At 63.3% G+C, this 12,119-nt stretch overlaps 2 protein-coding genes across 7 annotated transcripts in view; one reads left to right on the top strand and one right to left on the bottom strand.

Moving 5' to 3' along the window:
* Positions 1-1,136, bottom strand: part of INCA1 (inhibitor of CDK, cyclin A1 interacting protein 1) — a 13,552-nt gene extending 12,416 nt beyond the window's left edge. For 2 of the 6 annotated variants that reach the window (XR_003095460.1, XM_025211072.1), the window contains exon 1: positions 1,008-1,136. Coding sequence is in view for 2 of the 6 variants with exons in the window: in XM_025211071.1 (XP_025066856.1) it covers positions 230-595 (366 nt within the window). In the remaining 4 variants the exon portion in view is untranslated. Of the gene's footprint in view, positions 1-229; positions 829-1,007 lie in introns of those variants that run through there. The other 4 variants (XM_025211073.1, XM_025211071.1, XM_025211074.1 and 1 more) reach the window with 3 other exon arrangements.
* A 451-nt stretch (positions 1,137-1,587) lies between these two features.
* On the top strand, positions 1,588-10,093 carry LOC102388121 (kinesin-like protein KIF1C). Its single transcript, XM_025211068.1, is given in 22 exon segments — positions 1,588-1,719; positions 2,672-2,812; positions 3,037-3,113; positions 3,306-3,485; positions 3,582-3,647; positions 3,724-3,902; positions 4,232-4,343; positions 4,910-4,987; positions 5,083-5,148; positions 5,239-5,317; positions 5,477-5,555; positions 5,768-5,916; positions 6,007-6,164; positions 6,503-6,582; positions 6,684-6,759; positions 6,975-7,054; positions 7,142-7,236; positions 8,143-8,226; positions 8,318-8,363; positions 8,365-8,457; positions 9,278-9,350; positions 9,434-10,093. Coding segments are annotated over 22 exon segments (2,682 nt in total). The 5' UTR covers positions 1,588-1,673; the 3' UTR covers positions 10,079-10,093.
* Positions 10,094-12,119: the final 2,026 nt, after the last annotated feature.

Here is a 12,119-nt window from a genome sequence, read left to right as displayed (position 1 = left end):
GGCTGAGGGGGTCGCAGGAGGTCAAGGGCTGGGTGGGGGCTGTGGAGGGGTCAAATCAGGGGTGGGGTCAGGTTTGGGGCAGGGGTCTCCCTGGGGTGAGAGGTGAGCTGGGGTGTGGGTAGGGAGGCTTGAGGCCTGAGGGTGAAGAGGGGTCTGTAGGGTGAGCTGTGCATGGGGCGGGGGTCACCCTGGATGTGGGGGGCAGACCAGGCTGCAACAGGAATGTCACCAGAGGTCCGGCTGCTTTTCTGGTGGCCGGGATCCACCTGGACCTGGCCATTGGGTGGGGGTCCCTGTCGAGCCCCCCACACCTCGGAGCTGAAATGGATTCCCGGGGGTGGAGGGGGGCCAGGAACGCGCGAGTGATGCAGTCAGGGCTTATTTTTAGACCCGCCAAGCACGTTGCGTGACTGTCTCTTCCCCTCCTCCCCAAGCCGGGCCAGCATGAGACCCCGGCCGAGCTCATTCCTGTTCGCGGTGGATGAACGGTAGCATAAAAGGAAAGCAAGGACATCCCCCTCCCCAAATCCCTCCATTGTGGGGTGATATTACCCCTTACGGGGGTTGTAATCCTAGCAGCAGGGGGAGAATTCATGATCTAAGTGCTCGTTCTGCTCTTCCTAGGGGCTTTGGGCGCTGGTGGCTAATTGCACGGGTGCATCTAAGACTCTTCTTCTTGGAGTCCTTCAGGGTTGCATGTGAGGTCCGAGCAGCCTCCTCTCTCCCCCAGTTTTCAGGGTGGTAGCCCCAGTGCTCCCTTATCGAATCTGTGTGAGCTGCGGGTACGAGGGAAATCCTCCCTTCATCCTCTTTCCGCCCTTATAGCCGGGGCAGGAAACCCTTTTGGGCTCCTTCCTGCTTCCCGGCCTCGTTAGACTCCAGCCCCCCGCCTCCCCGAATGTGCCAGCTCTTTGTTTTCACTCATTTCTTGCCTACAAAAGACCTGGGGGAAGCCTGCAGCAGGACAGAACCAGAGTCCCGGTGGGGTTTCCACTGGAGATAGGCACCTTAAAAGGACCTCATGGCACCCTAGCTGAGAATCGCCATGCTCCTGTCCGCTGGGGTCTGTCCCCTCACAGCCCCATCTCTGCTGCTGGTGGTGGATACCCTTCCCTGGATGGATGCCTGTGGCGTTCAAGTGACGTCGAAGGGTCACCTGCTTGGGGAGGGGCGTCCAAATATAGCGCTGGTTCTCTTGTGTCACAGTCACCTCGCATGTCCTTGCAAAAAGCCCATTTCACAGGGAGAAGAGTTGCAGCTGGCTTGGGCATATGCTGGTTGTCCCAAACTGGGACAGTTTCTCTGCTTTTTCTGAGGGAGAGGCACTGCTTGCTCCTGGCCTCAGTTCCTCGTTATCTCCAGCCTCAGTTTTCCCATGGCCTCAGGGAAAAGCCTGTCTCCCTTCTTTGTCAAGCTGCTCCCGCGTCCCCCCTCAGTCTCAGACATGGGAGCATTTCCCTGGGAAACTCCACTCTCTTGCTCTTGGCCCTGCTTCCCAGCTCCCACCCTGGAGCAGGGGACAGGCTCCCCTGGGCACATGAGATCCCATCAGCAACCCCGAGTGAAGAGCGTGAGCAGAGGGGCAGTGCCAGGGCCTCTGTGCCCTGCATCTAATTTTAGGTCACCCCCCCTCCCTCTTTGGGTGTTTATCAGCTCGGACGCCTCTTGCAAACATGCCAGCAACCTTCCCAGCGGCCTGGAGGGAGCCTTCAGCTGTAGGTGTGTGCATTTGGGGGTGGGCCTGGCGTGCCAGGCGCTGTACGTACACCTTGTCAGGGAGCGAGGTCAAGGGTCGGGGGTGGCAGAGATGAGTGTGGAACCCAGGTGTCTGGGCTCCCTTCCTTCTCTCTCATTCCCCATTGCCCAGGCTGGGTCTAATGAATCCCTGTGTCACCTTGGGCTTTCAACCTTGCTCCCATGGCCAACAACCTGTCTGGCTGGCAGCCGGGACTGTGCATGGGTGTGGCCACACACGGGTGTGCGTGTGCCATTCTGGATCTCCCAGAGGCTGGCACAGCATGGGCAGGGACAAACCACTGGCTCTGCTTCCTCCTCCCCACGGGGGAAGCAGTCAGGCCGGCAGGATCAGGCAGTGTCTCCTCCTCCCCTGGCCACGCCTGGTTTCGGGGTTTGTCCGTGGGATAGGAGCAAGAGGTGCTGGCCTCGTCCCTTCCCCGACAGGGATCGCTTAGGTCCCAAGGGAGTGGGACTCACCCCATAAAACCCGGGGGCTTCACCTGTATGAGACACCCATTCTGATGGGCCCCTTCCCTCTGGCGGTTTGGGAGGGGTGCTGCCCGTGATCCCAAAAACAAGGGGCAAAGTTAAAGTGATGCCGAGAACACCAGGTCTTGATCGTGTTCGCTCCCATTCAGGGGGATTTGTCCCTGGCCAGACTGGTGTGGACTGGGGGGATTTCACCTTTCTCTGCAGCAGGGGCGTGGGCTTGGCTTTGGCTGTCATTTGTGACCCTCCCCACCCAGCAGCAGCAGCAGGTGGCCACAGCTCCCTTGCTTTCCCAGGGGGCAGATGCCCAGGGCTGTTGGTGATGCAGGTGGCAGAATTAAGGTGATAGGAGCTGGGTATCTATCAAGGGAGGTTGCATTGGCTCCTGGGTGGCACCGAAGGCTCAAGGCAGTACTGAACCCCCCTTCTCCCTGTCTGTCTCCAGCAGGGCCAGTCTGCGGCTGGAGCACTGACCCCACCATGGCAGGTGCCTCAGTGAAGGTGGCCGTGCGGGTCCGGCCTTTTAATGCCCGGGAGAGCGGCCAGGAGGCAAGGTGCATCATCCAGATGCAGGGCAAGATGACCTGTGAGTGCTGGGGGGGGGGTGTCCCATCTCCGGGAGGGGGCTGGCAGGGGTTCCCTATGGCATTACCTTCCCCCAGGAGGTTGTCAGGGAGGTCTGGGGGTCCGCCCTGATCTCAGTGCAGTGTGGGCCTGATCCTGGCTAAGGGGGGCCCAATCCTGGTGGGGGGAGGAGTCCAGCCCCTCATCTCCACCCCAATCTTTTTCTTCCCTCTCCCCATGGCCCAGGCATCACCAATCCCAAAACATCCAAAGATGCCTCCAAGAACTTCACCTTTGACTACTCGTACTGGTCCCACACCTCGGTGAGTCCTGGAGGCCTGGCATGGGACAGCCCCAGATGCCTGGGTTCTCCCCCGACTCTGGGAGGGGAGTGGGGGTGGTGGGTTACAGCGTGGGGGGAGCTGGGACTCCGAATGCCTGGGTTCTTTCCCTGCTGCGGGAGGAGAACAGGGTCTGGTGGGCTCGACCCGCACGCCTGAGTTCTCTGTGCCCAGGAGGAGGACCCACGGTTTGCCTCGCAACACCGGGTATACCGGGACATCGGGGAAGAGATGCTGCTGCACGCCTTCGAGGGCTACAATGTCTGCATCTTCGCCTATGGCCAGACTGGCGCCGGCAAGTCCTATACCATGATGGGTCGGCAGGAGCCTGGGCAGCAGGGCATCATCCCCCAGGTGGTCCCAGGGGGGTGGTGTCTGGCAGGGTGCTGGGATATGGGGGGGGTCTCAGAGGTCCCCTGTTAACTCCTGCCATTCCATGCCTCTCCCCAGCTGTGCGAGGACCTCTTTGCCCGCATCAAAGCTGACCCGTCCCCTGATGTGTCCTACTCGGTGGAGGTGAGTCCCAGTCCCCCTATTTCCCCTGTTACCCCCCTGCTTTGGGCCAGGGCTCACAATTGTCCCCACCTCTCAGGTGAGCTACATGGAGATCTACTGTGAGCGTGTGCGGGACCTGCTGAGCCCACGGCGCGGGGGCAGCCTGCGGGTGCGAGAGCACCCCCTGCTCGGCCCCTACGTCCAGGACCTGTCCAAGCTGGCCGTCACTTCCTTTGAGGACATCGCTGACCTCATGGACTGTGGCAACAAGGCCAGGTGCGGGACACAGGCATCTGAGGGCCCAGCCCCCTTGCTTCCCAAACTGTCCCAACCCAGGCATCTGGGGTCCCTGCTAAACCCACCTCCTTCCCAGATCTGGGATAGATGTGGAGCTCAGGTCTCCACTACAACCACCCCCCTCCCAGAGCTGGGGTAGAACCCAGGCATCTGGGACCCCTTAAAAGCCAGGAGAGAGCCCAGGTGTATGGGCTGCTCCTTACCCTAAACCCGCAGTCCCCACCTCATCTCGTGGAGAACCCAGGCATCCGGGCTGCCAGGTGGGAAGTGTTCCCCCATCTCTGACCCCCCCAGCCTGTCCCCCACAGAACGGTGGCTGCCACCAACATGAATGAGACAAGCAGCCGTTCGCACGCTGTGTTCACCATCGTCTTCAGCCAGCGCCGACATGACCAGCTCACTGGACTTGACACCGAGAAGGTGCGGGGTGGTGGGGTGGGGCGCGGGGCATGACACAAGCGTGCCAGGTCTCAGCTCAGAGTGGTGGGGAGGTTATGGACTAATTTTGGGGGGAATAGGAGGGTCTTGAGTTCTGGCTGCATTGGAGAGGGGGTGATGTGAGTGTCCTGGGTCTCAGCTCTGGGGAGGGGGTTATGACCTGATTCTGGGGGGCCCTTGGGGGTCCAGCTGGGGAGGAGAGGGGCTGGCAGGGGTGACACGAGTGTGCTGGGCCTCAGCTCAGAGTGGGGGACGGGCAGGAGGTCCTGCTGGGTGTGTGCGCGAGGGGGGAGTGTGCGCGGGGGCGGTACCAGTCATGACACAAGTGTGCCAGGCCTCAGCTGTGGTGGGGGAGGGCAGTTTCAGGGCCTGTTTGTGGGGGGGGCATGGAATCCTACTGGGTGGGGGTGGGTACCAAGCATGACACAAGCATGCCAGGCCTCGGCTCTGGGCTTGCGGGGGCCTTGTCCTGGCTGGGTGGGAGCAGTATTATGGAGGGGCAGGTTGGGGTACCCCAGCCCCCTCTACTGACCCCCTTCCCCCTCCAGGTGAGCAAGATCGGGCTGGTGGACCTGGCAGGCAGCGAGCGGGCTGACTCCTCGGGGGCCACAGGCATGCGGCTCAAGGTGAGGGGCTGAGGGGTAGGGTGAAGTCCCGGACTGAGCAGGGGAGCCCACCAGGCTATAACACCCCCCATTTGTCTCTGTCCCCCGTCCTACAGGAAGGTGCCAACATCAACAAGTCACTGACAACGCTGGGCAAGGTCATCTCCGCCCTGGCCGAGATGGTGAGGGGGAGGATGGGGGCTGCATCTGGGAGGGAGTGGGGGAGTTTGGGGGCAACCTGACCCCCACTCCCTGTCCGTCCATTCCTGAAGCAAAACCCAAAGCGGAAGAAGGCCGAGTTCATCCCCTACCGTGACTCTGTGCTCACCTGGCTGCTCAAGGAGAGCCTGGGTGAGACCCGGACTCCTGGGGTCTCTGGGGTGGGGGGATAAGAGCAGGGACGGCTGGGAGCCTGGACACCTGGTGGGCACTAGGGGTTGCAGGGTGAGACCAGAGGGATCTGGGAGCCCAGGAGGGTACCCCCTAACTACCTCTTTTTGCCTGCCACAGGGGGCAACTCCCGCACAGCCATGATTGCTGCACTCAGTCCGGCTGACAGCAACTATGAGGAGACCCTGAGCACCCTCCGGTGAGGGGCGCTCGGGCCTGAGGGGGTGAGGGCAGCGGGGACGGGGTCCAGGCTCTGTGCTGGGGGCTGGGCTCTAGGGGGTCAAGGTTGGGGGCTGGTCTCTATAGGGGGTGGGAGCTGGGGGTGAGAGGTCACGGGGGGTCCTACTCTAGGGGGCAGGACCAAGGGGGCAGGGCCACCCCCACATTTCCCCTCATGCGCCATCCCTCCAGCTATGCAGACCGCACCAAGCAGATCCGCTGCAACGCAGTGATCAACGAGGACCCCAACGCGCGGCTGGTGCGCGAGCTGCAGGCTGAAGTGGCACGGCTGCGTGAGCTGCTCTTCGCCCAGGGCCTGTCCGATGGCCCTGGCCTGCCCGGTGAGGGGGGCGCTGGTGAGGGGCAGGGGATGGGGAGGGGGAGGGGTGCTCTGCATGCTGGGTCTCCTAATTCTTATCCCGCCCCTGCAGGTGTGAAGGTGGAGGAAGGCAGAGGTGCCCCGGCTGCCCCCACACTGCCCCTGGCGCCTGGCGCTGAGACCCATGGCACCCTCAATGGGGAGGCAGAGCCCTTCGCTGCCCTGCCGGGGCAGGCCATGGGCACTGAGGAAGCCATGGAGAGGCTGCAGGTGAAGGGGAAGACCCCAGGCATTTGGGCTCTCACCCCCCAGGTCCCAACACCTGAAGAACCCAGGGGTCCGAGCCCACTGCTCTCAACCCCCCCAACACTCAGAGAAACCAGGCGTCTGAGCCCCCAGCCTCCCTGCTGTCACCCTTCACCCCCCTCTGTTCCCAGAGAACCCAGGCATCCAGGCTCCCTGCCTTGAAATGTGTTCTGTTCTGGACTCTCGTGGTCCAACGTGGAGCTTAGGGGGTCCTCTGGGGGTCACGGAGGTCAGGGGGCCCTGGGGGCTCTGGAGAGTCCCCCAGTCTCTCCATGCTGACTCTGCTGCTCTGGGGCCACCAGGAAACAGAGAAGATCATTGCGGAGCTGAACGAGACCTGGGAAGAGAAGCTGCGGAAGACCGAGGCTATTCGCATGGAGCGGTGAGGGCCCGCCCCCAGAGCCAGCCACATTGAGGCCCCCTCAGTACCCGAGAACCCTTGGGGGTCCAGGTGGGGGTGACAGGGTCTCTCTCGCTCTGCAGGGAGGCACTGCTGGCTGAGATGGGGGTGGCGTTGCGGGAGGACGGCGGTACCGTGGGGGTCTTTTCCCCTAAAAAGGCAAGTGGAGGGGGGTCCGCGATTGGGAGGGGGTACCTGTTGAGCTGGACCCCCCTGGACTGGGATTTCAGGCCCTTGTGCCTGCCCTAGACCCTCCCTCACTGCATAACCTGGACGCCTGGGTTCTTTCTCTGGCTTCGGGGAGGGCAGAGGGTGCTGGGAGCCCCAGATGCCTGGGTTCTCTCCCCCCGCCCCTCATCCTCCCCCACCAACAGACCCCTCACCTGGTGAACCTGAACGAGGACCCCCTCATGTCAGAGTGCCTGCTGTATCACATTAAAGATGGGCTGACGCGGTGAGTGCCCTAGGGCATGCTGGGATAGTGGGGGTGAGGGGTAGCAGGTCACTGAGGCCCCCCTGTGACCTCCCACTGTCCCCGCAGGGTGGGGCAGGTGGGGGTCGACATCAAACTGACAGGGCAGTTCATTGCGGAGCAGCATTGCAACATCTGGAGCCGCACCACCACTACTGGCGAAGGTAGGGGGTGCCCCAGGGTGGGGGGGCACCCTCCCAGACCCCCTCAGTCCCACAATCTTCTGTGACTTGACGCCAGCAATCCCAGAGTCCCATGTACAAATCCCAGATACTCCAGGGCATCCCCCTCCATCCCAGAACCCTGTGGGCTTTGGCCCAGAATCCTTCAGGGCTCTGTTCCCCTTCCAATCCCGAAATGCTCTGGGGACATGACCCCCTGAATCCCAGAATCCTTCAGGGCTCAATCCTCCTCCAATCCCCAAATCTTCTGGGGATGTGACCCCCTCAATCCCAGAATCCTTTAGGGTTCCATCCTCCAGTAGTCCCAGAATCTTTCAGGGCTCTACTCCCCTCCAATCCCAGGATGCTCGGGGGGGGGGCAGGGAAACGAGCTCCTCAATCCCAGAATCCTTCAGGGCTTTGCTCCCCTCAACATATAGAATCCTCTGGCAAGGTGCTACTTAATCCCAGCATCCTCAGAGGCATGGCCCCTTCTCTCCCAGAGTCCCTTGGGGCTCTAGCGGCTGTCCAGGCCCCCTCAATCCCAGAATCCTTTGCAGAACGGACCTAGGGGGGTGGCTGGGCTAACGCCTCTCTCTCCTCATCTCTTGTGCTGACACTGGAGGAGGCCAAGGCTCCAGGTATCATGGCTTGGGTCGTGCCCCCACATCTCCCAGCATCCCCTGGGGCCTGGCCCCTGTCTCCCAGCATCCCTTGGGGCACAACTCTTGGCTCCCAGCATCCCTTGGGGCATGGCTCTGGTCTCTGTCCACCCCCGACCTGTCATGGGGCTCTTGAGTCTGCCCCTCCACTGCCCTAAAATGGTGACTGGAGCCCCTGCCACCCGAAAATGGTGAGGAGGGCCTCCCCACCACCCCTGCCCTGCTCAGGAGTCCCCCTCCCCCGCAGTGGTGGTGACACTGGAGCCGTGTGCTGGGGCCGAGACCTACGTCAATGGGAAGCTGGTGACTGAGCCCCTGGTGCTCAAGTCAGGTAGGGGCTGCCCAGATGCCAGGGTCCTCGGGAGGCAATGGGGCTGGGAGCTTCGACGGTGGGGTGTTACCCTGCCGCCCTCTCCCCACAGGTAACCGCATGGTGCTGGGCAAGAACCACGTCTTCCGCTTCAACCACCGCGCCCCCCCCGGAGCCAGTGGACTGGAGCTACGCCCAGCGCGAGCTGCTGCGTGAACAGGGCATCGACATTAAGCTTGAGATGGAGAAGCGGTGAGCTGGTCTGGGGCAGGCTGGGATAGTGGGGGGTCGGCCCAAGGGCAGGCTGGGATAGTGGGGGCCTGGCCTGGGGGGCAGGCTGGAGTAGCGGGGGCTGGCCCGGGGCAGGCTGGGATAGTGTGGGGCTAGCATGGGGCAGGCTGGGATAGTGGAGGGCTGGCCCAGGGTATAGTGGGGAGTTAGCCCATGGCATATTGGGAGAGTGGGGGCCTGGCCTGGGGTAGGCTGGGAGAGTGGGGGCCTGGCCCAGGGTATAATGGGGGGTCGGCCCATGGCAGGCTAGGATAGCGGGGGCCCGGCCTGGGGCAGGCTGGGATAGCGGGGGCCCGGCCTGGGGCAGGCTGGGATAATGGGCAGCTGGCCTGGGGCAGGCTCGGATAGAGGGGAGCTGCCCAAGGGCATGCTGGGATAGTGGGAGCTGGGCTGGGGGAGGCTCGGATAGAGGGGAGCTGCCCAAGGGCATGCTGGGATAGTGGGGAGCTGGACCGGGACAGGCTCGGATAGAGGGGAGCTGCCCAAGGGCATGGTGGGATAGTGGGGAGCTAGCCCCAGGCAGTCTGCAATAGCAGGGTGCTGGTCTTGGGGCAGGCTGGGGTAGCAGGGCCCTGGCCTATGGCATAATGGGATAGTGGGGGGCCAGCCCAGGACAGGCTGGAATAGTGGGGGGCTATCCTGTGGCATGGTGGGATAGTGAGGAGCTGGCCCAGGCTAGGTTGAGATAGCACAGGCAGCACCCTAGGGGATTGTGGGACAGCCGAGCCTGGCGGGGAGGGCCCCAGGGCCCTCACCTCAGTCTTATCCCATCCCCCACCAGGCTGCAGGACCTGGAGAACCAGTACCGGCGTGAGAAGGAGGAGGCTGACCTGCTCCTGGAGCAGCAGAGGCTGGTAGGGGCAGGGGGCAGATGGGGGGCGGGGGCGGCACGTGCCTGGACGCCTGGGTTCTCATCTTACCCTGCTCCCCATCGCAGTATGCAGACTCAGACAGCGGGGACGACTCGGAGCGGCGCTCGTGTGAGCAGAGCTGGCGCCTGCTGTCGGCACTGCGGGAGCAGCTGCCAGCGCCCTCGGTGCAGGGCATTGTGCGGCGCTGCGGCCTGCCCAGCAGCGGCAAGCGGCGCGCCCCACTGCGTGTCTACCAGATCCCAGCGCGGCGCCGGCCCCCCAAGGCCGCGCCACCTGGCCTGCCCGAGCTGCAGCTGCAGGCCGTCAAGGAGGTGTGCTACGAGGTGGCACTGGCTGACTTCCGGCACTCGGGAGCTGAGGTGGAGGCGCTGAGCGCAGCACGTCTGCACGAGCTGTGCCGCCGCCATGGCCTGCGTGACCCCGCCGAGCACCAGAGCTGGCAGGCTGTGGCCCGGGACGTGTGGCGCACCGTGGGTGGTGGGCCCGAGGTCCCCTGTGGCACCGGACCCGATATGGCAGGGCTGCGGGCCCACATCGACCAGCTGACTGGCATCCTGCAGGACGTGCGGCTGCAGAATGACCTCAAGGACGAGGAGATTAGGGCGCTGCGTGACCGCGTGCTGCGCATGGAGCGTGTCATCCCCCTAGGCCAGGTGAGGTGCGGCTTGGGACCCTGGCATCCTGGCCCCAGACTCGCCAGATCCACGTAGAACCCAAGTGTCTGGGCCCCAGTTCCCAGATCCATATGGAACCCAGGCATCCTGCACCCCACCAAATCCACGTAGAACCCAGGTGTCCAGGCCCTGACCCCCAGCCGTCATCCCCAGCCCCACTTCCCCTCTCTCCCAGGGAACCCAGGCATCCAGGCTCCCAGCTGTCCCCTTCTCCAAACACTTGGCCTCCCTCCTCTCCAGTGCCAGGCCTGAGACCAGCCTTAGCCATTTGCTACCAGTGGGTGGAGCCCGCACCTTGATGGCACCCAGGAGTCTGGGTGCCCAGCTCCACCCAGATAACCCAGGCATCCGAGCCACCCCCTAACACTTCTCTCTTTTCCCCCAGGATGACGAGGAGGACCTGGAAGACGCTGGCTGGGGGGGGTCCCCGGTGCCAGGGGATGAGGGGGCAGAGCCAGAGCCTGGCCTGGGGGCAGGGCTGGGGCGGGCGCCAATGCCATCCAGCACTGAGCGTCTGTGCCGCCTCATGGAGGAGGACCCCGCGTTCCGGCGTGGGCGGCTGCGGTGGCTGCGCCAGGAACAGGCCCGGCTTCAGGGCCTGCAGCTGGGGCGTGGATCCAGGCGTCCGGGCCGCTTCGTGCCCCCCCAGGACTGCAAGCTGCGTTTCCCTTTTAAGAGCAACCCCCAGCACCGCCAGGCCTGGGGGGGTAGTTTGGACCCCCCTGAGCCTGAGCCTGGCCCGGCCACTCGGGGACGCCCTCGGCGCACCCACCAGCGTCGCAACTCCCTGGAGGGCGGAGCCAGCCGGCCGGAGCCCTGCCCCCCCCACAGCCTGGGCTCTGCCCCACAGCAGGATGGGGGCCGCCAGCCCCTTGGGGACAGCCCCCCTCCCCGCCTGCGCCGCCAGCTCTCAGCCCCCAATCTGCAGGACCCCGACACCCCACTGTAGGAGCAGGGGATTATGGGCAGGCCACTGGTGCAATGGGTGCTGGGATGTCAGTGGTGGGGGGAGCGGTGGAGCCACAGCAAAGGATTATGGGATGTCGGGGGGGTCAGAGGCAGCTGCAAAGGGTTGTGGGATGTTGGGACAGTTGCAGAGGATCATGGGATAGTGGGGGTTGCTGCAAAGGGTAGGATGTTGGGGGCCAGCTTCAAAGGACTGTTAGATGTTGGACTGCTGCAAAGAATTATGGGATAGTGGGGGTTGGAGATGGCTGAAAAGGATTGTGGGATGTCAGGGGGACTGCTGCAATGGATTATGGGGTAGTGGGGGTTGCTGCAAAGGATTGTAGGATGTCCAAGGGACAGACCCAAAAGATGGAATAATGGGGGGAGGGGTCAGACAGCTGAAAGGATTGTGTGATGTCAGGGGACTGTTGCAAAGGATTATGGGATACTGGGGGTTGCTGCAAAAAGTTTTGGGAAACCTGAGGTCCAAGATGGAGCTGCAAAGGGTTGTGGGTAATTGGGGAGGGGCTGTTCTCAGGCTGCAAAGGGCTCTGTGGTACAGGGGAGGGTTTGTGGGTCTGCAAAGGATTGTGGGATGTTGGGGGAGGGCCACGATGCAGGTGCAAAGGATTGTGGGCTAGTGGGGGAGTTTCAAAAAATGGTGGGAAGAATCAGGCAGTGGAGGATCATGGGATAGCAGGGGTGTGGGGTTGGCTGAGGATTGTGGGGGTGGCTCCCAGAGGCTCATGGGAACAGGCCCCTCCCCCCCTCAATTTTTCCCTCCCCTCTCCCCCCCATGGACAATCCCCCTCGTGATCAATGGTGCTGCCCACCCCCATGCTGCTATCCCCAGGGGGATGGGGTCAAGGGTCAGAGGTCACAGAAGAGCCCCTGAGGGGGAGCAGGACTCCTGGTAGGGCGGGGTGAGGGTCAGAGTGGGGGCCTGGGACATCTGGGTCCCATAGCTCTGGGGCGATGAAGGGGGGCTCCCAGGGACCTGAATCCTATTGCCTATGTGCCCCTGACCCTGGGGGGGGTTGCCTCCTGGTGTGTGCGAATGCAATGCCCCCCCCCAGGGTCTGTGTGGGGTGAGGGGGCTTGTGCATTAAACTTGTCACTGCCTGTGAGC

This window comes from Alligator sinensis, unplaced genomic scaffold (genome assembly GCF_000455745.1).
Source record: "Alligator sinensis unplaced genomic scaffold, ASM45574v1 scaffold553_1, whole genome shotgun sequence".
Taxonomy (NCBI): Eukaryota; Metazoa; Chordata; order Crocodylia; family Alligatoridae; genus Alligator; species Alligator sinensis.
The sequence above is the reverse complement of the archived record's forward strand: the minus strand, read 5'-3'. Positions and strand labels throughout refer to the sequence as shown.